Consider the following 24,897-nt stretch of genomic DNA (forward strand, 5'->3'; position numbering starts at 1 on the left):
TTACATTTTTTTAAAAGTGTGATGGATTGTGAAGAGTATCTAAGCTGCCAGCGTTTTTTTTGCAGATCACTTTGGGTCTTTTTTATCTAACATATTTGCGTTGGAGTATTTGTACCACATACATGGCGTATGCGCAACATTTGCCGGCAAACAAATTTATGCGGCAACATATAAATCCTGTAACTGTAGCTGCCACAGTTGCTGCTACCAATTCGGTTGCCACTGCTGTTGTTGTTGCTGCTGTTGTTACACACGCCACACGCAGCTGGCAGTTGGAGGCAAATAGTTTATGCGAAAAGCTCAGAAAAAAGTTTGCAATTTGCTGGCACAGAACATCTTAATTTAATAAAGTGCCCCGGGGGCAGGAAAACCAGGGGGCGTACGGCAGATTTGGAAATTGTTGGGCTGCACGCAGATAAATCTCAATTAGGGAATACTTGAATGCAGCAATAAACAGTTGGGCCCCCCATTCAAAATGTACGTATATACCCAAAAGGAAACGAAAATTTCATTCACTCAAACTCTGTCGAGTTTTCGCTTTTTTATTCAAAGTTTTCTTTTTTCCTCTAGTTGAACATAAAAGTTTTTCGGTTTTATTTTTGTTGTTTATCTGCTTTTCCTTCATTGCTAATTGACACAATTTCTAGGCGTAGAAAGAGGGACATTAATTGCTTTGGCACTTCGTAACCAATAATAATTAGAGACAAAATAAAAATGGTCGTATCATGATGAGATAATGCAATGGGTTTTCCCTGGATTGGTTTTCGTGGGTTCTGATCAAAAGACCTGGACGCGGTGGTTCTCGCGATCGCAGACCAAGATATTGCCGTTCGACATGATGGCCACGCCCTCGAGTCCTTTGAACTCCGAGTCGCCGGAGCCCCAGGAACCGAAGGTCTTCAGGAAGCTGCCATCCGGATTAAAGATCTGAATGCGGTTATTCCCAGAATCGGCCACGAATATGTAGCCCTGATCGTCCACGGCCACGCCGCTGTGGAGGAGAGGAAAAGCCAAGTACGACCTCATGACTTTGTCAATTAAAAATGGTGATTCGATTCGCTTACCGTGGAAACTTGAACTGGCCATCGTCGGAACCCTCGCCGCCCACCGTGGACAGGACCTTGCCGTTTACGTCGAAAATCTGCGGATACGGATACGGAAAGAGGTGACAGGCACGGAAGGTGCGGGAAATTCAAATAAATTGCGAAAGAATCTCGATGGTGAGCATATTTTAATTAAAATTGTTCACATGACCAGACGGGCATGAAAAGCCCAAGGGAAACAGAGGCATACAGCGGCAACCAGAGGCAACCAGAGGCAACCAGAGGCAACCGGGGGCTATTGGCTCACCTGAATCCTGTGGTTATTCGAATCGGAAACAATCACACGATTCGTGTTCGATACGGCTATATAATGCGGATGCTCAAGTTGTCCCTCGCCACGGCCGCAGGAACCGAATTTGCCAACGAAGGAACCATCGGATTGGAAAACCTGACGAATGCGAATATTCGTTATAAGTTTGCAAATTGAAATGGGCAGCAGCACTCGAAAGGATGGACCATGCAGTCAAAGTACACACAAGCTCGAATATACTCTTATATATACATGCATATAAAAATGTATACGTATATATGCTAGTTAAGCCCATGAAAATTGCTGCTGGATGGTGCAGCTCGAGTGTGACAAATTGGGAAAGGCTCGAGCTTCTCCGCCGCCCAAAACTTTCCACCTGCCCCACCGAATATATAAATATTTGCATGCAAATCGAGACTGAAGATGGCGAGGAGAGCTGGAAAAGGCTGCTAAAGGATGGGGGCCCGAATGGGTGCATCCTCCATTTCCTCCTCACCTGCACTCTGTGGTTCTCCTTATCGCACACGTAAATGAAGCCGAGTGCATCGGTTGTTACGCCCCAAGGATAATTGAATTTGCCATCTGCGGTGCCCTGCGAACCGAAGGCGCGCAGGAATCGTCCTTGCGGATCGAGCACTTGTATGCGATGATTGTATCTGCAATCGAAAAGAAAGAGCAGAGGAAACTTGCTTATTTTCTTGAAATATATAGTGCCTCATTAAAGTTAAAACACAGCTGCACAAGTCTTAAAACTCTTATAAGCTGTTTATCTTAAAGCTTGTTTTATATAAAAATATATGTCTACTTATGGTTTAAACAACTTATTAGTTCACTCTCCGAATTCCAAGCAATACGTGCACCTTCTTTTTATTAACGTTTACATTAACTGGCCAATTTATAGGACCATCGAATCGGTGAATTCCCCGCCCCAACTGAACCAATGTGAACCGGAGCCAAGTGAGAGATTTCATTACGGGTCCCCAAAAAAGATTCGCGGGTCGCCAGCCGAAAAGCGACGCCTTGGAATTCCAAGGTATTGGACGTGGAATTTTGGTTTTCATCCGTGGGCTATGGTGTTGGATGCTGTTCAGCGTGGGCTGATGGGTGTGTTGGGCTTAGGTATAAGCCGCTTAACGTGCAAAATCAAAGTTGACTCGCACAATGAGGATACCCCGGCTCTCGGTGCTTAACGAGATTTTGCGTCAAACAATGACAGTGGCAGCCGGAGGCAGGAGATCGGATCTGGGATGTGGGATATGGGATGTGGGGAGCTGGAAACTGTTTGCTGGGAGCTACCGGGAGCACTCGTAAAAAGGTTGCAGATAACATGTGCAGGAGCGCCAAAATCTCGCACTCCGCCCGACTGAACCGGCACATGTTTCTCATTAACGCGACTATTATGCGCTTAGCCCTGCCAATTAGAGGAGGAGCTAGAAGCCTGGAATTAATCATTCGCCTTTGTTTCGGCTTAATTAAAACACAGACTGACCACCAGCAGATGCTCACCCACTCGGAGATTAAGTATCTCGGCCAAAGTAGCCAAGCCAACATCAATTTTTTACTTTATCATTCCCTTGCTGACTTTGAAGAGCTATGTTATGAATGGACTCTATATAAAATATTGCCTACAGCTAAAAAACATATTAAGGGTGAATCGGATATTACTTGTAAATATATTTTTATACCCGTTGCTCGTAAAGTAAAAGGGTATACTAGAATGGTTTCAAAATAAATATGTAACAGGCAGAAGGAAGCGTTTCCGACCACATGGTCTTTATACTTTATATCATACTTTATATACAAAATACTTTTATAAATTGAAAAATGTTGTGGTATTATTTCACTTTTTTATATATCTTGTAAAATTCTATAGATAACATAAAAAATGTTTAAGTTCTTCTTCATTTTAATTTTCAACCCCAATTTCTACCGATTTTCCCGAAAATGTTGAATTTCCCATATCCTAGTGATTTCTTTTTTAAGTCAATGTGTTACTGCCCTAGAAACAAATTAAACTACTTTTTGAGTAAGCCATATCTTAAATTTGTGTGCTGCAGGCAGTTGATCGTATCTAAATACTACGCCTTATGTGCTACCCCTTGACTTACCTATCGGCTATGATGTACTGGCCGATGCGGTTGACGGCCACTCCGGCGAGGCAGTCGAACTCGCCCTCGCCGTTGCCGTACTCGCCGAACTCCTTGACGAAGATGCCGTTGGAGTCGAAGACCTGGACGCGGTGGTTGCTGGAGTCGGCGACCACGATGCTATTGTCGGGGCCGACGGCCAGGCCGCGTGGCCATGTGAAGGATCCGGGCTCGCTCCCCCGGCCCCCCAGCTGGAACAGCTGCTGGCGCTTGCGCAGGTACACCTGTTTAGGGATAGTACCTGCCGCTCCGGTTATACCGGCTGCTGCCACTGCTGCTGCTACCGTAGGGGACGTAGGGGAGCCTAGCCCGTTTTTTGACCCGTCATCGTCGGAGGAGGCCAGCTCGTTGGCCTGACGCAGGGGCAATCCCAGGCTCAGTCGCCGCGACACATCGCTGGCGGTGCTCCGCCCGCTGGAGCCGCTCGTACCGCTTCCGTAGCCGTGCGCATGCGAGGACGACGCCGCCGCCGATGATGACGTCGAGCTGCCCACGTGCGTGTCGCGTGCGCTGCCGCTACTTCCGGCCGAGTCCTTGCTGCCCTTGTTGCCGTACTTGTTCTTGAGGTACCGCGCCCAGGAGCTCAGCGCCTCGCCGTCCTTGCTGTCCGTCGTCGAGCTGCCGCCCAGTCCGCTTGACCGCGACGATCCCGCTCCGCGATCGGTGATCGGGGAGTTGTCGCGCGACTTCAGGGCGTGGGAGGAGCGGCTGCGGGACAGGTCGCTGCTGCCATAGCCGCTGTATCTGAAAGGGCATTGTGGACATTTAGCACATGGTTCCGGGGACGAGCCCGCAGGTAATGGGTGAGATGGAGTGGTACTGAGTGCACTGACTGATTTGAATTGGATGAGGCGCTTTCAACTGAGAAAAGGAGCTGCAGCCTAAGTTGTGAGTAGTCAAATGTTACAAAACATCACTAAATGATCTAAGTGTTGGACTATTTTCCGATATAAATATTGCTTATTAATTACATTGTTTTTGACTGATAATAAGCAATAGTCAACTGAAAATTGTGAGCTAATAGTGAGTATCAGCATAGCGGCAAGCTTTTTTCTTCTACCGCAATTTGTGACAAGATAAAGAATATTTTGTTATTAATTAAATGTAATGAGCAGCTCCTTTCTCAGTCCACTGATCTGCATGAGACTGGTGCATGATAACTAGTGCTGCGTATGTACAGAGAGATTGAGAGAAGGGGAAACTTCTAGATTGATTTCCGGTTAATTTCGGTTAATTTAAGAACGCGCAGAATTTTGTTTTCTTAACCACAGGTAAATGACTAATAGAAACAAAAATTACAGAAAATAAAAAGAACCAAAAAGTAAATCCAAAAAGTTGAATTAGTCTAGAGTGCAACATGAACGAGAACAAAACGTGGCGAACTTCGGACGTGGCACGCACAGAACTCAACTTAAAAGTATAAAAACGATAAAATCAAATGTAAAAGTAAATTTAAATTTAAGTGGTAGAAAAAAATACAAATATAACCGGGGGACAGCACACACGCACAATGAAAGCGCCCAGCGCACGACAAAATACTATCGGCGGGAATATAAATATCTATTTGTACAGCCGATAAATCACCTATATACAATTTAAGGTTCTGTACTCAGGCAAACAAACTGCAGCCGCAACTACACAGATCCTGAAAACATTTTCACACCCAAGCACTTGTTTTGTGGGACCATTTTTGTTTGGGTATACGTTTTGCTGCATGAGTACGGAGCCCAAATAGCTTGGTGGGGAGGGGGATTGGTCAGTAATTTAGCTGAAAGATCTGGTGTCTCACGCGCACCTTGAGGCCAGGTAAGCGGACGGCGAGACCGTGGTGGGGGACACCGGCTCTTCCAGATCCTCGTCATCGTTGCCAAACTGATGGGACGAGCGGCTGCGCGCCAGTCGGGTGCGGCGCTCCTTCATGGCCAAGTACCTGGAGCGGCCCGTTCCATAGCGACTGTCCGAGTCGTCGCCGGTTCCGGTGGCATCCTCATCGAAGGAGGCGGTGGGCGTGGATAGCGAGGGTTGCGTTACAATGGCGCTGCTCTTGCTCTTGTTTAGAAAGCGGCTTGTGTAGCTGCAAAAATGTTGATTCGGTTCGGTTTTTGGTTTTTGGTTTTGGTTTTGATTTGGTTTGGTTTTATCTACGTCTTTTCGTGTTGTATACGTAATTTTCAACAGTCTTTTAACTTAATAAATGTGTGTTGTAGCCGTTGCTTTGCCGTAGCTGTTGCTGTGTGTCTCTTTTCTCGTTTTTCAATTAAGACTAATCCCGCTTAATTAACTAACTTTTAACTAGGTCAGGTCCGTGTCTATAGTTGTGTGTGGGTCGCATTTATTGGCCATTAAATTCTATTAAATATCGCAAAACCCGAGCACAAAGTTTATAATTAAATACACATTTCGCATTATCGAAAGTTAAGCAAAGTAGTTGGGAAAAGTTCGGTTAAGTACGTGAAATTATGGCGCCAAAAGGCGTCCTTGTCTGTGTGTGTTTTTTATGTTGCTGGGTGGTTGGGCGGGTTAAGAAACACAAAAAGCAACAACTACTACAAAAATATCAACGAGTACCGTTGCACGGATAAAGAACATAAATTAAATGCTTAAATCTAGGTGAGTACGAGCAAAGTACAGCAAAAGCAACAGGCAGTATCGTCCGCAGCCCAAAAAAGTAGGCAACACTTTTTGCTGCAGCTTGTTTTACTTTAAAAAAATGCCTGAATTTTGCCACTGACTCCCTGTTTGCACTGTTTAATTGCCAGCGATAAAAAATAGCTTACACAATGGGAAGTTATGTACTCGAATGCGACGTTCATCCGATACCTGCTGTCTAATATTAAATATTGACTTTATTTTACGTGCGTGTACTTATCATAAAAACTATGGACACATGCTGGGTAGTTAAAGCTCGTATAAAAGTTTTTCTCTGCTTGATATTGTTAAATGAATTCAGTTTATTACTCAACATGAAACCCGATGAGAGGCTACACTTTTTATAGAATTTAATTCCGTAACAAATATCTAAATAAAATTACTAAAATACTCCGAACATTGTGATAAATATGAAACATTTCAACAAATAATTTTATATCGTATTTCCGCGCATGATACTATTTAAATACTTGCACAATTAAATCACTAGAGGCGCATGTTCAAAAACCTTTTTAATCGGATTTGCGGTGCAATTGATATTGATTTTGATTGGTTCTTTTGAGGAATTTTGGTAGAAATTTAAGCTCTAAGTTGCCCAATTAAAACAGCATTTTTATGTGGCGGAAGGCATAAATCCAGCTTCTGTCTCACCAAACAAACAACTGGAGTAAATACGGCAGACTGACTGATGGACTCCTGGAAAATGTATATATATACATGCTGCCGCTCGGACGAATGGCAAATAACAATTTATCGCATTGTTCCCAGGAAGTAGGAGCGAGGAGAGTGATTAGGTGGATGGGGCAGTGGTAGTGGTAGTGGAATAGGGTGCGAAATTGGCGGGGGGCGGAGGGCGAAGGACTGTTGTAATTACATTACGCTAGATTTGTTTCAGAGGAAAAAGGGTTCTGGTTCGGTGATTGTTGTCGTGCAAAAGTAAAATTAAAGAAGTTTTTGTCGCCCAGGCACAAAGGACTCGCATCGCATCGGGCCTGAACCGTTCGGAATTGATCCCTTTGAAAAGGGTATTGACAGAGAGACATAAAGGCGGAAAAACAGAAAAACGGACGGATGAATGGACGGACGGACGGACGGACGGAGAAGCGAGAAGTAAAGTTAATTTCCAGCCCTTTGAGTGGCTCTTTCTGAAAGGCACCATTCTCACGAATCTGTTTGCCCATTGAAGGTGACTCCGAGTACTCAAGCTGGCGAACTTGTTCAATTTTATTTTCAGCTAACATTCAAATATATAATCAATAATCAATAGGGTAAGCACTCGTTCAACAAGAGTTGGCTTAGTGGGTATGGGTTAGGCGGGGGACTGGTACTTTAGGACATATTTCAAAACGCATTCATCGTTATGGGTTAACAAACAATTGAACTGTGAATTGCATTGAATTCGAGTCGCCTTGGCCTGAGTTTCACATATATTGCATGTGGTATACATATCGGGCTAGACATCGGCAAGTCGCTTTCGGTAGCGAGCCCGGCTGGGTCTGCTTATGTACGGTATGCTAAAGGGCAGTGCACTGCAAAGATCATTGTATAGAGAACACAAAGAGAAAGAGAGTGATAGAACGGTGTGTACTGTGTGTTTACCTACTCGGGAATTGCATGTTGTGCTGGTATGCATGTGTGTGTGTGTGTGTGGGTGTCGTTTCTATGTGAAGGTTATGAACTTGACAATTAGACGCCACACAAGGCGTATGAGCAACAAAGTGGCCAATGCCATGTTAATGCCAGCACGGAGCAGTTGTACAAAGCTGCAGCAGTGAGATACAATGGGATACAAAAGAAAGTCTTAGAAGTACTCAATAAAACGCATGGAACTCGTGGGGTAACCAATCGAAACCAAACCAAACTCAATTATCCATTAAAGCTGATCAATTATCCATATTAAAGATTAAAGCGGCTCTGCAACTGATTGCCTAGTTCGAAGTGTACATTAATGGCAGGCCGTGTTTTTTACAGGTAATTCAATTAGTGTGGCGCACAACGAGGCAATAAATTACCGAACTGCAATATTTGACACACAATTTATTTTCCATGCCCATCAGATATGCATCTCTAACTTTTCGTTTAGGAGCGGCAGCTACTAAGCTATTACACAGAGAACAAAAAATGCATAGGTTTTAAAAGCTATACCTACAGTATAGATATACGTCAACAAAAGATATTTTATCCAGATATTTTATTATGACCTCTAACAAGTTTGAAATTCAAGAAAGTATGTTTAAATTAGTGTCTGGCATACTTTCACAAAAAGAAACTGCCATAAAACCTGTGAAAGTTTTTATCCTCTGTGCGGATAACCATGTGCTTTTTCATATTATTTGAACCTCATTAAACATGCAAATTAGTGGTTATAGAAACTACGAAGTCACAAAAAACTCTACACTTTTTTTAAGGGGTGTTTTGTGGAAATACCTGCTTCCGGTGCCGCTTCCGTAGCGATCCTCGCTCTCACTCGTGTGATGTGGCGCTGGTACCGCTCGTGTGCGTCCGCTGGTGGTGCCGCTGCCACTCCCATAGCCGCTGCTCGAGGGCGTGGCATAGCTACTGCGGCCCGCTGCCGTCGATGAGCTATCATCGCGGGATGCTCGCCGGGCCTCCAGGCGATCCCGGTAGGTTCCACCGGTGGTGGAGCTACTGGCTGCCGTGGTTGAACTGGCGGCGCTGCTGGGCGTGGACTTGGTATTGGTGCTGCTGCTGGTGGCACTGCTTTTCGCCTTGGTCTCCGGTTCCGATTCGGATTCGGACTCCGAGCTGGTCTCCTCCTCGCTGCTGGAACTGGACTCCGCCTTCTTCTTGTCCGCCGAGCCATTGGTGGCATTGGCGGTGCTATGTTGTGGCAGGAAGCGGCTCACGAAGGGCTTCTTTTCCGGCACTGCCGTGGTATCTCTGGCTGTGGAATACCTGGATGAACTGGGCGCCTTGGCATTTTGGCTCGTCGAATTGCTGCTGGATGTTGCAGGTGCTGCCGCAGATGCGGATGTGGCTGTGGCTGCCACAGCCGCTGCTGCCGCCGAACTCGCCGAGCTCTCGGTGGAGGCACTGCTGTCACTGCTGCCGGATCTTTGGGTCTTCTTGACCGCTGCCACCTGGGCGGAAACGGGCGGCTTCGACTGTTGGATTGTAGGAGTGGGAGTTGCATCAGAGTCTGTGGCGCTCGCGGTCTGAGTTAGTTCGATTTCGGTTTTGGCAAGCGACGGAACGAGTAACGAATGCGATGCAGATGCGAAATAGAGAGATTTAGAGATAGAGAAATAGAAATGACGATGCTGAGATGTGGATTGCTGAAGAGCGGGTGTCTGGTGAAATGGGGATTTATTGGGAGCCTCCGATTCGCAACTATCACTCATATAACAAATCGCAAATCAAAGCGGCAGGTTGCATGAAACTCACTGTATATTATTATAAATGTAATATTTTCTCACACTCGTACAAAGAATTTGAAATCTAGTTCGATTACTTTAAGACAAGCTTTAATTCGAATTATAAATGTTTACAGGCATAAGAAATCAAATTTACTGAATAAATTGGTTTAATTTGAAGTTTTTTTTCCTTGGCAACATCTGTAGAAGCTTTTACTTGTAAGCATAGAGAATTTTGAAATCGTAAAAAAACACAGTGCATGGCATACGAGCCTTTTCATTACGTTTTATATTTCATCCACTTCCTTTGATGTGCTCCTAATTGATCAGACAACCTTTTCCTATTCCCATTCAGTAAATGCCAAAAACAAGACAAATATGCACCAACCGTGCATGTCACTAAAGCACAACTCCATGTATACATGTGTGTACACGTATAGTGTGTGGTATATTCATTCACACAGATACACACGCACACACTGGCAGCTGGAAACATTGTTAAACTGACGGAAGCAGCAGCATCGCTGACACTCGCATGATGGTGAAATATTCGCCATTGAACCCGACTCTATCTGCCATTTTCGGGGGGCGGCTGACTGGGGAGGGGGCGTGGCAACAATGTGTGAATGCATGACAGGCGAAAAAACGGGGGTTTTTGGGTGGGGGTATTGGAGGCGGGTAAAGAAATACATACACAACAGAAATATTTACAGCGGACATCAGAAATTGTAAACCAACAAAACGGCAACGAAAATATAACGAATGGTTGAAAAAGTTTTCATTATAATGAGAACGGGAGCAATATATTGGGAAAAACCAAGAGATGTATATCTTGTTGATCAGGGTCTGCGATTTATTCAGCTCGACACCATTTGCCAAAGAAATTTAGTAACATTTAAGCAAATTAACATCACTACCACATCGGTTCTCCACTTGCAAGAGAGATTCGCAGAGATATGTAGATATATAGATATATATGTAGATAGACAGACAGATAGATAGATAGATAGATAGATAGATAGAGAGACAGATAGATGAGAGAGAGAAAGAGGGAGAAAAAGAAAGATTCGAAAGAAAATAAATGTTACATCAAAGGAATTTTGTAATTTCTGGTTGCTTTATTTGCTTTAAATTTTTGTGCAGTCTCTAACTAACGATAATGTGAAGGATGTTAAACTACATAAATAAAAATAGATATATCCATATATTTGTATACAATATTGTACAATTCTGATGTCCGAGCTTTGGGTCGAAACTTTACCTTGCATTGCATTCAGATTATTAAGTGGAGGCAAAAGGTTCAGACCCAAAACAGCATTAGGTGAAAGGCGCTCACAAGACAATAAACGTAAGTAAACGAAATGGAAATAATAATAAACAATCATAGTAAATAAATAATGACTTGAACTTAACGTACACACAAAATAACAAGAACAGAAAACCAGTTGCGTAAATCAAAATAAATGAAAACCAAACAAAATGGGACAAATTCGGAGGAAATGTTTTTGGTTAGGTTAGATTAACAGTAAAGTAACGATGAACAGTTTAGTTAGGTTGCTCCTTCGACAGGATCGACAAAAAAAGGATAACACTTACGGAGCGGAGGGGAAGTGTGAACGATGGAGCACAAATAAAGAACGAAGCACACATGGCGTATACGCAATTATCGCTTTAAGTTCTTTCGGCGGGAGTTTGCACAACACAAGGGTAAAATACTGAGCTAGGCTACAGTGACAGCGGTCCCTACTATACAGTCTACACAGTAACTTGTAAATTGAAAGCTATCTATACGAAAGTGATTACCTTTTCTTAAAGTGTATACTTTCTTACCTAGTATATAACGTCCGATTTTCATTATTTTGATATGAATTTTAAACGGATCTCCATAGAATCTTGTGATTTTTACCTACTATTGTGTTATCCTGGTTCTGTAAATCAATTCAATCCTCCTCTTCATCCTCATCCTCATCCGTAACCTCAATCTCCTCTTCTGTGTACTCCTCGTCTTCCTCTTCTTCTGGACTTTCTTCTGTAGATTTATCTGTTTCTTCCACCAGCTCCTGATTGCTTATGTGGTCTACTGCGTTTTCTTCGACTTTTTGGGCAATGTCATTCTCGGGTGGAAGTACATTGATCACTGGCAAATTTTGACTCTCTATTTCAATCACTCTTCCTCCACCTTCCTCCTGCTCTTCTTCACTCTCAGTGGCTGTCACCTCTTCGTACTCCGATGAGGATTCTTCCTCCTCTGTGACTTCAGAAGAGGTCGGCTGCAGAGCTTCTTCTGGGAGGTTAAGCAGTTCCCTACCCGTATCTTCTACAGATTCCTCCGCTTGTTCTTCCCCCTCCTCCTCATCCTCGTCTTCCTCTTCGTCTTCTTCCTCCTCCTCCTCCACCTCCTCATCCTCTTCCTCGCTGTCACTGCTTTCACTGGCCACGCCTTCTTCTTCTGTATTTGCCTCATTCACACTTACCTCGGCTCGCGTCGTAGTTGCCGCACTATTACGCACTGGAGACGCCGCCTGGTTGGAGCTGCCATCGCTTTCCTCTCCTCCTCGATTCTTCAGAGCTGCCACCCGCTGATCGTTAGCGGTGTCGCCACCACCACTGGACGTCGATGTAGCCGCTGCACCTGTCGATGATGTGCCGGCATTCTTGCGCTTCTGGCGCGCCAGCTCCTCCTCGTCGGCGGCGGTCTGCTGATTCTTCTGCTGCTGCCGTTGCATGGCCGCCTTTTGGGCCTGAATGGCGGCTTGTACGGCCGCTTGAGCTGCGGCAGCTGCGTCGGATTTCTTCTCCTTCTTCTCCTTGCCAATATCGGCCAAGCGCTGGACAACGCGCGAGCAGTCGCTCAATCGGATGATGCCGCTCAACTGGCCGCGGGACACATCCTCGCTGTCCAGGACGCGATCCTTGCGCTCCTTGAGCTCCTGCTGCCGCTGCTGTTGCTGCTGCTCACTGTCGGAGTCGTCGTTCTGGTGGGATCTCACGAACCGCGAGCGGAAGCGGGAGGACTTGCCCGCCCTGCCCGAGGAGCCCTCGTTGTCGTAGTCGTTCTCGTAGTCGTAGTCGCCACCACTGCGTCCATAGCGGTCGTTGTTCGCCTGGGTGGCGCTGCGCTGCGGGCGCTCGCCAAACTTGCGACCGCCCAGAACGGGCTCATCGTTGTAGCCACTGCGCTCCTCCTGCTGCCGGAACTGGGTGGCCAGGCGGTGGTCGCTCTTCGAACGCATCAGGCCCGGCTGCAGAGCACTGGGCGGCGCCAGATGGGAACTGCTAACCGAACCGCCACTTGGCGTCGAGTGAGGTGCTATGTTCAGGTCACCGAAGGTGGCCAAGTTCATAACCAGCTGGTTGGGATCTATGGAGACCAGGAACCTCACTCGCCGACTGTAGTCGTTGTTCTCGTACTCGAAGTGGCGCAGGAACTCGACCGTCTTCAGGAAGATCTCCTTGGTGTCCATCAGCTCGCAATCGTCCCATTCCACGGTCTCGTTCATATACTTGTCCACCGTGTCGCAGTTGCTGGTGATGTTCGTGATTTCCAGATCCAGATTCTCCTTCAAGGTGGTCAGATTGCGCAGCTCCACGGCCAAGTAGCGATCGATCTCGCCCTTTAGCTGGTCGGAGCGATCCTTAATCGCCTTGGTGATCCGCTGGTAGATCTCATCGATCTCCTCCGTCACGCTGATGGCGTTCGTCTGCAGACTCATGGTGTTCTTCTCGATGATCGCCAGAGAATCCTGAAGTCGGTGCAAACTGCGACGGATCTACGGGCGGATATGGTTAAGGACATATAACAATGGGCATATAGGATCAATTTCTCACCTGTGAGTTGAATCGCGTGATCTCGCGCCGCAGAATGTCCATGTGGGCGCTTTTGCAGTCCTCGCAGATCTTTTTCTCGCAGTGTGCACAATGGGAGAGATAGGCTTTTTCCGAGCAAACGCCGCAACGCTCCATTATTTGACCTGCAAGGGGCGGAGGGGGAAACACAATTACTTATCACACCTGACTGCCAAAAAATACACTCCCAAAAGGGGCATCACAAATGACTTTCCGCCCACTTGGGTTGGACAATAAAATGGCAAGTATGCCAGCAGCTCATCAATTTGCACTCTTGGCAACAATCTTGCCACATGCCACAGATGCCAAGCGGAATGGAGGGTGTGAGGAAGTTCGAGGCGGATGTCTGTTGCATTCACTAATGCGATTTCAAGAGCACGAAATCAACTGCACCTAAGCGCCAGTTATGCAGCTATCCTCGAGTGCATATCTCTGCACTGCGACAACTTTCCTGATCAACAAAGTCACCAACAATTTAAGAATTCGTTGTATTGCAAAAGACAGCTATCGTTTTAGTCCCTAAAATGTCCTATAAAAATAGTTTCACAAATAAAATGAATGGAAATTTGACTCTTTATGATTTAAGCTATGTTCTTCAGCATAAATTTGAAAAATCGTAGGAAGCTCGGAATTTTGGAAGATTTTTTCGGTGCGCCTTCCGTTTAAAGGGGTCACATCCCTTGGCAAAGGATCCTGTGGCTCGTCGACGACAGGATGCCTTCAGTGGGGCAATGCAAATAACGAGCCTCAGCCGTGGAGCTGCAATGCAAACATGACGATGAAGATGTAGATGTCGTCCTGCTGCAGCAGTCACAGCTTGAAAAAGTAAACTTTTCTGCATCAATTGCTGGCATTGGCATTGGCCTGATGAACACCCCCAGTAGCTTTGCCAGCTTTCTCCTGCTGGATGACAATAAACCGGTGGGAGCTGGCAGGGAGTGCCTTGTGCCAATAGTTGGCTTCTGTATTTTCTCATGTAATCATATGGAAAAGTGAATTTGCAAATTCCACATGAAAGTTGTACGAGTGCTCGTTGTCGTTTGCTATATCCATAACATAAAAAGGATTCCTTTGTTTCACACATTTGCATAGCTTGGGAAATTTGTGCAGCAAGAGTACAAAAAAGAAGAGTTTCGGATGCACAGCAAACATTTTTTAGCTACTCTAACGAACTGGCTCAATAAACATTTTAATCAATTTCATCTAGTACCCCCTAAAGGTGGAATCTATGCCTCAGCTCAGAAACATTTAGCTGTTTTGAGGTGAGCTGCAATATATGTAGTATTTTACCTAACTTTCTTTCTGTGCGACAGTTAAGCTAAGAACTTTGTCCGCCTTATTAACTCACACTTGATCCTGATTGCAGCTCAAAAGTTGCAAGCCATTTGCATATTTACTCACCACCATCAAGTTTTGTCAGATGGAATTGCGTAGTCATGCCTAAGAGGAGGTTGTTCCACCAATTGGTTTTGGCCAAATGCAAATTGCTCAAACGAAATCAATTTGGTTTTGCTTAGTTTTAATTGCTATCAGATGGCAGGAGCGCCTGACTTTTTAATTGGAAAGCCAAACATAATGGCAAATGATAGTTTTTCGGCCTTGATTTCCAACGGCATTCTTCGCAAATTTTCCGCTCGTTGTATTCAGTGGAATTTAATTAAAGTTACAACAATGACTACAAGGCAGTACTTTTTATTAATAACATTTTTGTTTGCCTTTTGCCTTTGTGCACTCGCCTTTTTTTGTTTGGTAACTAATCTGTATGTCAGTCGGAATTCGCAAGCCAATATTTAATATTTATTACCAAAGGGAGAAATTCGCATGGTTGCTGGCATTTAAAAAATAAAATAAAAAGGGCAACATATTTACCTGAAGTGGGATCGGGCAGCTCTCCAGTGATTTCGATGTGCAGCTCGAGGAACCGTTGTAGGGTGACATTCGTTGGGAAGGCCTGGACGCCATTGTAGGGTATCCGGTGTTCGGCACGACACTCCGGGCATTTCACCTAAATGATTCGCAGTAATGGTGTTATTAGTCAAGGGGATATAATTGGCCCAAGGCGCTAATTTAACGCTAAATCCCTTTTAAGGTAATTGAAACAATGTTGAGCACAGGGCTTGTGGCAGTAAGCTACTTTGAATTTAAATTGCATAACCCAAAGCCAACTATTAAAAGCCATGGTTCTGCGTACACGAGTATATATACGAATTGTTCGCAACTTTAAAAACCTTTCGCATTTCGTTTGTTGCATGTGAAGGCATCTTGAGTGCGCTTTTTATATCCTGTCATCTCCATTTTGCCATAAAGATACATTTCAGTTATGGCTTTTTCATTCGCATGACAGGTATTGCACCCAGTGATTTCCCCCTTATTAATATAATTTTTGGATAGCATTTTCCTTGAGTTTGGCCAACACAATGAAAATGCTTTCCAATTATTTGCGTGGCGCTGGCCAAAAGCCAAAACAAAATTTATAAATACACGCAGACTGAGGCGCTCTATAAGTAGCACGGCACACAGATACACACTTTCGCACACTTGTGGGTTCATTCGAGCCTACATATACGAGTATCCGCGCCTTTCTATATAATTTTTCAACCAGATATCTACGCAAATGCGCCGCAAGCAGCAACAAGATAAATACAACATTTTCGGGGGCGTCTTGTTGGGCGCCTCTTTGTTTTTCCACCCATTTTATTTTCCTTCATTTCCCATGCGAGATTTCAGCTTAAGCAGCTACACTGTAATACAGCTTAGAGTAAAAATGCGTCGATTGTTATTTAAACAAGAGTAAAAATCATTAGTGACAAAGTAATGTATAAATAAATTTAAATTTGCAACATATCTAACCATCTCCCTACACTGTTTCATTTCCTTGCCCATTTCTCCCAGTGTACATCAGCGATGTGTGACGTCGGCGGCCACAAGCAAATTGCCGCTCGCACACAATGCATTCGCACAGTGGGATGATTAATGATGATCGTCTTACCTGGCGTCGCACATAGTCCACCAGTCCCTCCATGCAGGGCTCCATGCAGAAGGAGTGCTGGCATGGCAGCAGCTTGGGGATCCGGTACCTGTCCAGGCAGACGCAGCACGTCAGCAGCTGCTCGAATTGCTCCATGGCTCACTGGCGGGAAGATGAGAAATCGGAGTGAGCATGAGGGGTAAACAAATGCAAAATAGTCATTAGACCTGATTCGATTATACCGCAAAAAGCGCTGTCAATTTGATATTCATATCATTATAAATTCAGGACCCCTGCCCTTCCTAATCTCGTCATAAGACGGCAGACCGTCTGTCTGTCAGCCGGTAAGCCTCGCCACAAAAAAAAAAAACAAAATAAAAAGAACCAAAAAACCAAAAAACCAAAAAAACGAGAAAGGCAGGATGAATCCGATTGCCACGAAATTCTTGCATTTGAATGAACACGCAACGGCACGGGACTAAAAGCCAGAACCCAAATGTCATACAATAAATTGACCATTTCGTTGTCGTAAGTCGCGAGCCGGCTTCATTTGGCCCGGGTAAATACACTAAGCCACAAATCTGCTTATGGCTGCTTCATTAAAAGCGGATCTGACAAGTTTATTTAGACGAAACCGAGATGCTCAACAGTATCAGATGTTTGCCCACCCTCCCACGTTTTGCCCTCATCAGCAAATGAAAGGCGACGCTCCCAGATGAAAATTCTCTATACTCGTGCGTTGTGTATCCCCAATTTCGCTGCACATGACATTTGATTTCTTTTGAGTGTCAGTCAACATGTTCATTAAATAATGAGAAGTACATACGCTTAAGGACCTTGGGATTTTTTGGACAATAGGCAATTGCATGTATTGAACCCTTTTGAACATTTCTGGTTCACATTGCTAAACGCGCAACGTGATTCACTTCGACTGCCAACAAATATTTGCATTAAACGCTTCACTTTTATGATGTTTACTATATCCATGACGTGAAAATAAAAATGCGAACTATATAAATCAGCAGATGAATATTCATTTCTTCGGCAAATTCAAATTCCCTGTGCGTTCTATATCGTTGATTAAATAAATATGCATATTTATGTAAATAAAACTAATTTTTTCGAAAGATGCTTGAATATTTAAAATAACTGGGTTGGTAAACGATGTTACTGAAAGTAAAGATCCTTTAAAGGCAAACGATCATCAGTACTCTTAAGAAAATCATGTTTAATAGACAATCTGAATGAAATATAATTCAACAAGTAAACGACCTTAAACAAGAACCGCATTTTACGAGTAAATTTGTCTGCGGTAATAAATCAGATATTTTCAGTTTCTTTTGCACAATTTCGTAAGCTACTTGCAACATTTTTTCAACACTCTGCAATATCTTTCTCACATTTGGAAAAGGGAACATTGCTGGCCGCAGTTGAGCTTTTAATAATAAAAATGACACACATTTCATATTAAGAGGGAAGAAAAGCAGGCAGCAGCCGCGTATATGAAGTATAGTATAAATATAAATACGATTTCGCCGTTGCTGGCAATATGCATCGCGTATACGCCGCGTGTGTCGCGCACAAAAACGCGAACCAATGCGCACTTCCTGCACGTAAATAAACTCGGAGTGTGGGCGGATGAGGATGTAGCCACGGAATCGGTCGGTACCGTGATGTCCATGATGCCCACCGCTAATTGTCGTGCGCCTGTTTGCCATTATTGTCGTGTTTGGCTCGGTTTGGTTTCGGATATTTAAAGCATCCATTTAATGCGGCCAAAAGTTCACAATGAAGCTATCGCAAAAAGCGGATATATGTATGAGCTTACGGACATATGCGAATAACGTGCAATTAACTGGAAAATGCGCTTAAAATCAAATTGAATAGAAATTCTGTCGTTCTCTCAAATTGTGCGTGGTAAATAAAGGCAAAACGGGTGGTCCTTTCAGAAAGTGCAGGTCCTTTTTCTGGTTTCAAGCGTGGTGCAGTGTGTGTGTGTGGCGAAACTAATTTAGCCATTGCATTTGGGAATCGCTGCTGAAAGGATTAAAATGAATAGCGAAAGCTGCTCGCCAGCATAATGAAAGCCACCAGAAGGCGGCATAACTACCAAATCCAGCCACCCCGTATTACATTTTCATTCAAAGGGTGGAGAGGTCATTCAGCTGGGTTCGTTAATGCACGTATATACATACGTATACATATACATATAAGTATAGTGCTGAATGCATTCGCAGGCTGTGTGAGTGAGTGATTTTCAGAAATACCAAACCAATTATCCGTGAAAATGTTAAATGCTCTTGAAGCTGAAATCTGTGTTTTCTGGTTTCCTTTGAATTTTCGCACGGCTCTTTGCTTTCATTCAAACGCCAAATTGACGGCGACAGTTGTTCAATGTTTTGTTTACAGAGAAAAGAGCACGAGAAAATCATTAACCTTGACGGGGGTTAAAATTAAGTCGAGTTATGCGGCAGGAAACAGTAAATGGCGAACAGGAAACGGAAACGAATCACTTGACCCTGGCAAAGTTTTTTGGCAAATGTTAAAAACGAAAATGGGTCAAACTTTTCGCGCTGTTGACAGTTGGTGACAGAAAATCATCAACGCAAACCACTAAAAATTGAAATCATCACAACTAAATTGAAATGAATTCGAGGAAATTTGGGTCAGCCAAAAGTGAGCAGAAATCAAAAAAAAAAAAAAAAAAGTGAAATACACAGAAACCTCACCAACTTACCAATTGAAATGGGAAACTTTTTGGCAATCCTTGCTGTTGCTGTCAAAGCGGCACTCAAAGGCAATCATAAAATGCAATTGGTTTTGGCAATGCGAGAATCCTTAAAACTCAGTCCTTTTCCACTCGTTTTCGGGCACTTTCATTTAATGATTTAATGAGTACAATCGATTTCCGTTCGCCTTACTTTACTTTCAATAGATCTAATTCGGTACGATTTCGTTTAGTTTTTTTGCTTATATATTTTCAGTTTTTGCTGGGCAACACGCCTAGTAGAATTCGATTGGAAATGTAAAAAGCGACTGATGGCAAGTGAAAATTGCCAAGCACACGAGCTGAGCAGTCTACAATATTTTAAATATATACAATCTGCGGCATTCTCTCCCAATTTCGCTGTGTATCTGCAGATATATACCGACTATATAACGCCAGAGAGCGAAACAAAACAAAATGCGCGATCGTCGGACACAAACGCAAAAATATATTCTTGGCATTGTGCGTATGTATCTGTGTCTATAGTGTGGCTGCAGCACCATTAATGAGATACAAAGATACAAATGAGTACTTCGCACTGCATGTTACTTCCAAATGGAGTTCCCTTTCTTCGCCTCAGACCTGGACATCGGCTACTTATTGGCTTAACCAAAAGATTTTCCTCCATTTGGGACGAATACATGCACGCACACCCTTGACGTCATCAACTGAGCTGATTTTCTCATTCGGACGCACGCCGGCATTTTCCATCTATATCTCATTGCTGGGCTATTTGTGTGCTGTTGTGTATCTCGCTGTAACGGGCCCTAAAAATAAATTTCATTGAAAATTGGAGCGAACATCGCTCGAATTCGCTGTTCCGTCAAACTAGTGAAACATTTCTCTATGCCAAGTGAAAAGTTTTTACTTCCATCAGAAGTTTTCGCTAACTTAAGTAGCCAGTAAACCATCAGTTTTCTGCATTACGAACTCAAATTTTCTATGCCATTCAAAAAGTTGTCCCTCAAAGTTATAATTATGCTTTTTCGCAAGTAGCATGTTCAAAACACATATCTATCTATACCTATTAATTAAATATAATTGCATACTATGGTTTCAGTCACAGCATTTCAAGTGTTAAAGTAATGTATCGCAGTTTTCTTTCTGTGCATGCTTCTCAAGGTCAGAACTTCGCTCCTTCGGTTCTGTATATATCTTTCTTTCTCCCTATGGGAATATACCGAAAATAGAACTCACTAGCCCGGAATTCACAGACTGCAGTCTGCACTCCTAGGCCAAAAGGAAAAAAAAGAAAACTGCACGGTATTTTTGGGCTATAAATAAACGGAGCAGACAGAGGAGCAGATGCAATCGAAACTTTTGGAAACTCTAGCTGCACTCCCAAAGGAATACTCGAAAAACTACAAAGTATTGTGACGTTCCAATTTCTGCGGTGATAACTTACGTTTCCAAGTGCTGTTTTCTCCTTATTTTCTACTTGGGTATCCGAGGCGCCCTTGAAAGGGGCCTGTTCCTTTGGCTGTTAACTCTGCTGGCTGAAATTAAAAAGAAAATATATTAGATTTAGAGGGAAAGGCAATTGTGGCTGCCAAATTTGATGAGTAATCGATTGAGATTTTGGCCAGAGCTCAACAGGAAACGCAGCGAAATGAGAGAGACAACCTGGCGACACCAATTCAATCAGCCGCCATTTATTGGTTAGCTCGATTTCGCCGAATTGGGAGACGGGGAAGAGTAGCCATTTACCTGGCCATTAACACGCTGCGCATAAGCCGCATCATGCCAACTTAATTATACGGCCTCAAAGGCTGCGGCACGCAAAACAATGATGATGGTGGGAGGTGAAAGTTGGAAATCCATTGGTTGGCGTGGGATGGCATTGGATGGTATTGAATGGGATTCGATTGGGCGCGGTTGACAGTCGAAGATAATGAAGTTCGGAATGCGCTTGAGGTTCGCTTATTGTGCACTGCGACAGATAAGCTCCTTGCTGGGCCACACACTCTTGACCACGTTAATGAATAATCAGCTGGGGTCAAGCATATGGCTGCGAAGGTAGGTCATTTTAATTAACTCGCCGTGGCCGAGTTCCTTTCAACTAATGGAAACAATTAAACAATGGAAAACCAATTTCCGAAACTATAATAATACGATTACATCCGCGCTCTTTTGAGCACCGAACGCGTAAAGGAAATTTAATAGAAATAAATTGTTCACATAATTGCATTGATTTCCCTTACAATTAATGTCCCTTAATGTGCACAATTCCGAGCTTCATTGTGTTACTAAAATGACACCGTCAAATGTTGCTTAGGAAATTATATATCGATTCACACATTTTATGATGATTTCGGTTTTCAGATAATATCAGACAAAGCCGATTACGTGTTTTTACTCGTAGAAATCACTAAATATCCTAATATGGCAATGTATGTGATTAATATATAATTCTGCAACCAACTCGTTCAAATGATTGGAAACAATTTTTTAATTACAATTGGTCTGACATTTTAATATCGGTAACATAACAAATTTAAAGAAATACTATTTGTCTGTTAAAACAGAAGCACAAATCTAGCTGGTTGCCAAGAAATTTGTTTTCAAACTTGCAACCAAAAGGGTTTTCAACTTTGACATTATTAAAAACTTTTAAAATAAAGGATTATTTAATAAGCCAGAAATCGGAAAATAATCAGCATTGAGAAATAAGAAGCATTGCATTTGTTTTAAAGTTGCCAGTTCGCTACATTCAAGCAGTTGTTAATTTAAGTTGCGAAAGTTGGCCAGTAAATTCGAATCGGAACTAGTTTATGTGGATATCTATTGCCACCGAGCTGCAATGGCACTTCTTTAATGCTGCCAGCGACCTTGAACTTCCGCCCAGCTGAAGCACACTCGAAAAGAGCGAAGGATGGATGGGGCTTCGGTTTGGGGTTGGCATTGGGGCAGATGAAGTGAGATGAAAAGAGCCGAGTGCTCGCAATAAGGCTAAAAGGAAAACTGGAAAAAAACAGTTGCCTACTTTCAGGCGGCACATAAATTCAAAACCCGCAGACGCCTCTCTCACTTAATCTTTCGTATTATTTTTATTTTTATGTTTCGAAACGAGAAATTAATTGTTTTGTGTGAGAGGTGTGAAAATAAAAATAAATAAGACTAAGCGCACCACAAACATTCCAAATGGAAGGCGAGAATGGGAGAAGGAACAAGCAAAGCCGAAACCGAAACAAAAGCAAACACAGCAATCAATGATAAGCGAGCAGCGGGCAAAAGACAAACACAAACAGCAGAAATGGAAATAGAAAATCTCTGAAAATGTCGCTGATTGAATCGAACTAAAAATAAGGCAGCAACACGGCGTATGAGCAATGTGCGTCTCTGTGTGCGTGCATGTGTGTGTGGGCAAATTATTGCCATGCTTTCTGATGAGATATGCACCCACACACACGCACACACACACACACAGACACACACACATAAAATAGCGTATAACAGATCCTCATCAGCATATATTTGTATACATGATTATGTCAAAATGTGTTAATAAATTTTGAACGCGAAGCCGAAGAAGATGAAAATAATTTTGACAGCTTCGCACGAATGTGGGTGGGATGTTGAGAAAGCGGAATTTTCAGCCAGGTGACATTTTCACAGGCTGCTCCTCGCCGAGATTCTCACGCCTTTCGCCGTTTTCTCGCCTTTTTTTACATAATCAGCAACCATTGAATGCGTCGAGCTCATCTCCATTTGAATGCGTTTCCAAAAACGAGTTTAAAATGAGGACTTATCCTCCCCGTTCCACTCACTTGCGTTGGCTTCTTCTATTTTCAGATGGTTCGCGAAACTCTTGCAAATTTTTTCGCATGCCTTGGCGGCAAAAGGACTTTCACTGACTTCACTTTCTAACCGAGCTTCGATGTGTATTCTCCTTGGCTTAAACCAACACTCGCGCCGCGATTACTGGTGCTTTTGGACAGGATATATCGCACCCTCACGCACTGCGCGACAGGTGAAAGATCTGTAGGCAGATCTTTGCACCCCACTATATACACTGTATAGATATATATGTGAATATAGGTGGATGGGAATCGAACTGGGCTATAGCTATTATCGGCGAATCGGTCCGGACGTCCACTCGCGAGCGTGCCAGAAATGAAAATGAATGTTTTTCTCTGCTCGACTCTCGAGCGCTTGATGATCAGCCGTTCTTGAGGTGAAATTTTATAAATATAACCTGAGGCAACAACAAAAGAGCCACAAATATTTCTGCGTCTTCTTCCCACTTTCACGTAGCACTTTTGTTGTTTCCCAGCTTCACCCGACCCCAACGAACCTGTGCAAGAATTACCTATATATTATATATGTACCATAATTGTAAGAATTCCTCTCGCTTTTTACAATGTCGCGCAGAAAGTCCAAGACGGACAATATATATTGTTTAATACGTATTCTTACCTGTTATTGTTCTGGCTTATTTCGCAGTTATTAGAGTAGATTTTCTTAGTCCAGCGGAAAGAAAAGGTGAGAAAAAGATCTTCGCCCACGCATTCATATGGTGGAATGATTCATTTTCCACTTTTCTTAAATATTTATAGAAATTAAAGGCGTTTATTGATACTTGTATAGAAAAAGGAAATTGATGTCTTGGCAAATATCTCGCGAGCTTTATGTAGTTATAGAATAGAGACTAATTAAAAGTGTTAAAAGAAAGACAAGTGATTAAATTATAGGAAGGTATGCATCAATACATAAGTAACTTATATTCAACTACTTATATTTAATGTTGCTTTTATATATGCATCATATTAAACAATATATCTGCTTAAGATTTGTCATTGAATTATTAATATTCATTTAATCTTATTATGGGAAGTTCAGTTAAATATTATTTTTAGATAATATGTCTAATAAGATGAAAATTTGTTAGTATGTTGCATTAATAGTTTATATTACTTATTTCCTGCTTATGTAGAACACGCTTAGTATTCTATAAATACAAAATTCCTCTCTGTCATCACATGCAGTATAATTGGTCTGCATTTTGCCATTCTCGCCAGACATTCGGTCTTTTGTCCGGTCACTTGCTTGTCCCACATGACATCTTGTCAATAGGCTGATGAATCGGTTAGCCGTTAATACATTTTCGGAAAAAATAGCGAGCTGAAACAAAGCCGCAGCCGCAGCCGCAGTCAAAACAAAAACAAACCGAAAAATGCGAATTATGAGCGGGCCAAAACAAAGATGTCAACACGTTCGCCAAGGCAGCTCAAGTTGTTGACGGACTCTAGGTCAGTCCCCATTGACATAGCTATATCCTCCATTACACGCTGAGAAAAAGTTACCAAATTGGCAACCATTTGCATTTCAGAAAATAAATAACATGTATGACTAAGTTTCGATTTATAATTTATAAATTAAAGAACCATTACTAATAACTATTTAATAGTTCACATTAAAATAGACATGCATATATTTTTTTCGGTGCTGATAAGCGATTCGATGATGAATTGGGATTTCCAATTGAAATTAATTACTTTAACGATCGGTTTTCCTAGAAATACTTACGGATCTCTGTTTTTCCATGTGCATGAATTCACCGCTGGATTTGTGCGCAGTTGCTGGTTCTCTTGAAATTGAAATTGAAATTGCGTATTGCGGACATTGCATTGTGAGCATTGCAACAAGGCTTTTGGATCGGCGACAATTGTGTAGCACGAGTTAAGACTCATTTCCATTAGCGGCGCATCCGAAATAGTGGCATCCATTCATCCCCAGCATATTTGAGAGCAACTCATTAGGCCCGAGCATGATTAATTAGAACTGATGGATGGC

At 43.0% G+C, this 24,897-nt stretch overlaps 1 protein-coding gene across 5 annotated transcripts; it reads right to left on the reverse strand.

Annotated features, from left to right (window-relative positions):
- Window positions 1–542: 542 nt before the first annotated feature.
- Window positions 543–23,332, reverse strand: LOC6547130 (RING finger protein nhl-1). Of its 5 annotated transcripts, none has more exons than XM_015156663.2 (13): window positions 22,872–23,332; window positions 20,510–20,600; window positions 16,359–16,499; window positions 15,239–15,374; window positions 13,352–13,494; window positions 12,034–13,293; window positions 8,577–9,274; window positions 5,296–5,574; window positions 3,462–4,244; window positions 1,850–2,009; window positions 1,351–1,491; window positions 1,065–1,141; window positions 543–991 (listed from the first exon to the last, which is right to left on the reverse strand). In XM_015156663.2, exons 3-13 carry the CDS (start codon window positions 16,491–16,493, stop codon window positions 778–780), a joined length of 4,026 nt encoding a protein of 1,341 aa, XP_015012149.1. In that variant the 5' UTR covers window positions 16,494–16,499; window positions 20,510–20,600; window positions 22,872–23,332; the 3' UTR covers window positions 543–777. The 5 variants fall into 5 exon arrangements, with proteins under 5 accessions (XP_015012149.1, XP_015012148.1, XP_015012146.1 ...); XM_015156662.2 differs by having other exon boundaries at window positions 11,998–13,293; XM_015156660.2 differs by having other exon boundaries at window positions 11,500–13,293.
- Between the last annotated feature and the right edge of the window lie 1,565 nt (window positions 23,333–24,897).

The sequence above is a fragment of the Drosophila erecta genome, unplaced genomic scaffold (genome assembly GCF_003286155.1).
Source record: "Drosophila erecta strain 14021-0224.00,06,07 unplaced genomic scaffold, DereRS2 tig00000092-arrow-pilon, whole genome shotgun sequence".
NCBI classification, from domain to species: Eukaryota; Metazoa; Arthropoda; class Insecta; order Diptera; family Drosophilidae; genus Drosophila; species Drosophila erecta.

Bases quoted from the DNA above. Each gene is read 5' to 3' on its own strand.
- LOC6547130 (XM_015156660.2), bottom strand. From the start codon at position 16,493: ATGGAGCAATTCGAGCAGCTGCTGACGTGCTGCGTCTGCCTGGACAGG. The intron at 5,575-8,576 runs GTATTTCCACAA...ACATTTTTGCAG, and splicing joins GGAAGCGGCACCGGAAGCAG to CTACACAAGCCGCTTTCTAA. The intron at 1,492-1,849 runs GTGAGGAGGAAA...CGCATTCGTCAG, and splicing joins AGGAGAACCACAGAGTGCAG to GTTTTCCAATCCGATGGTTC.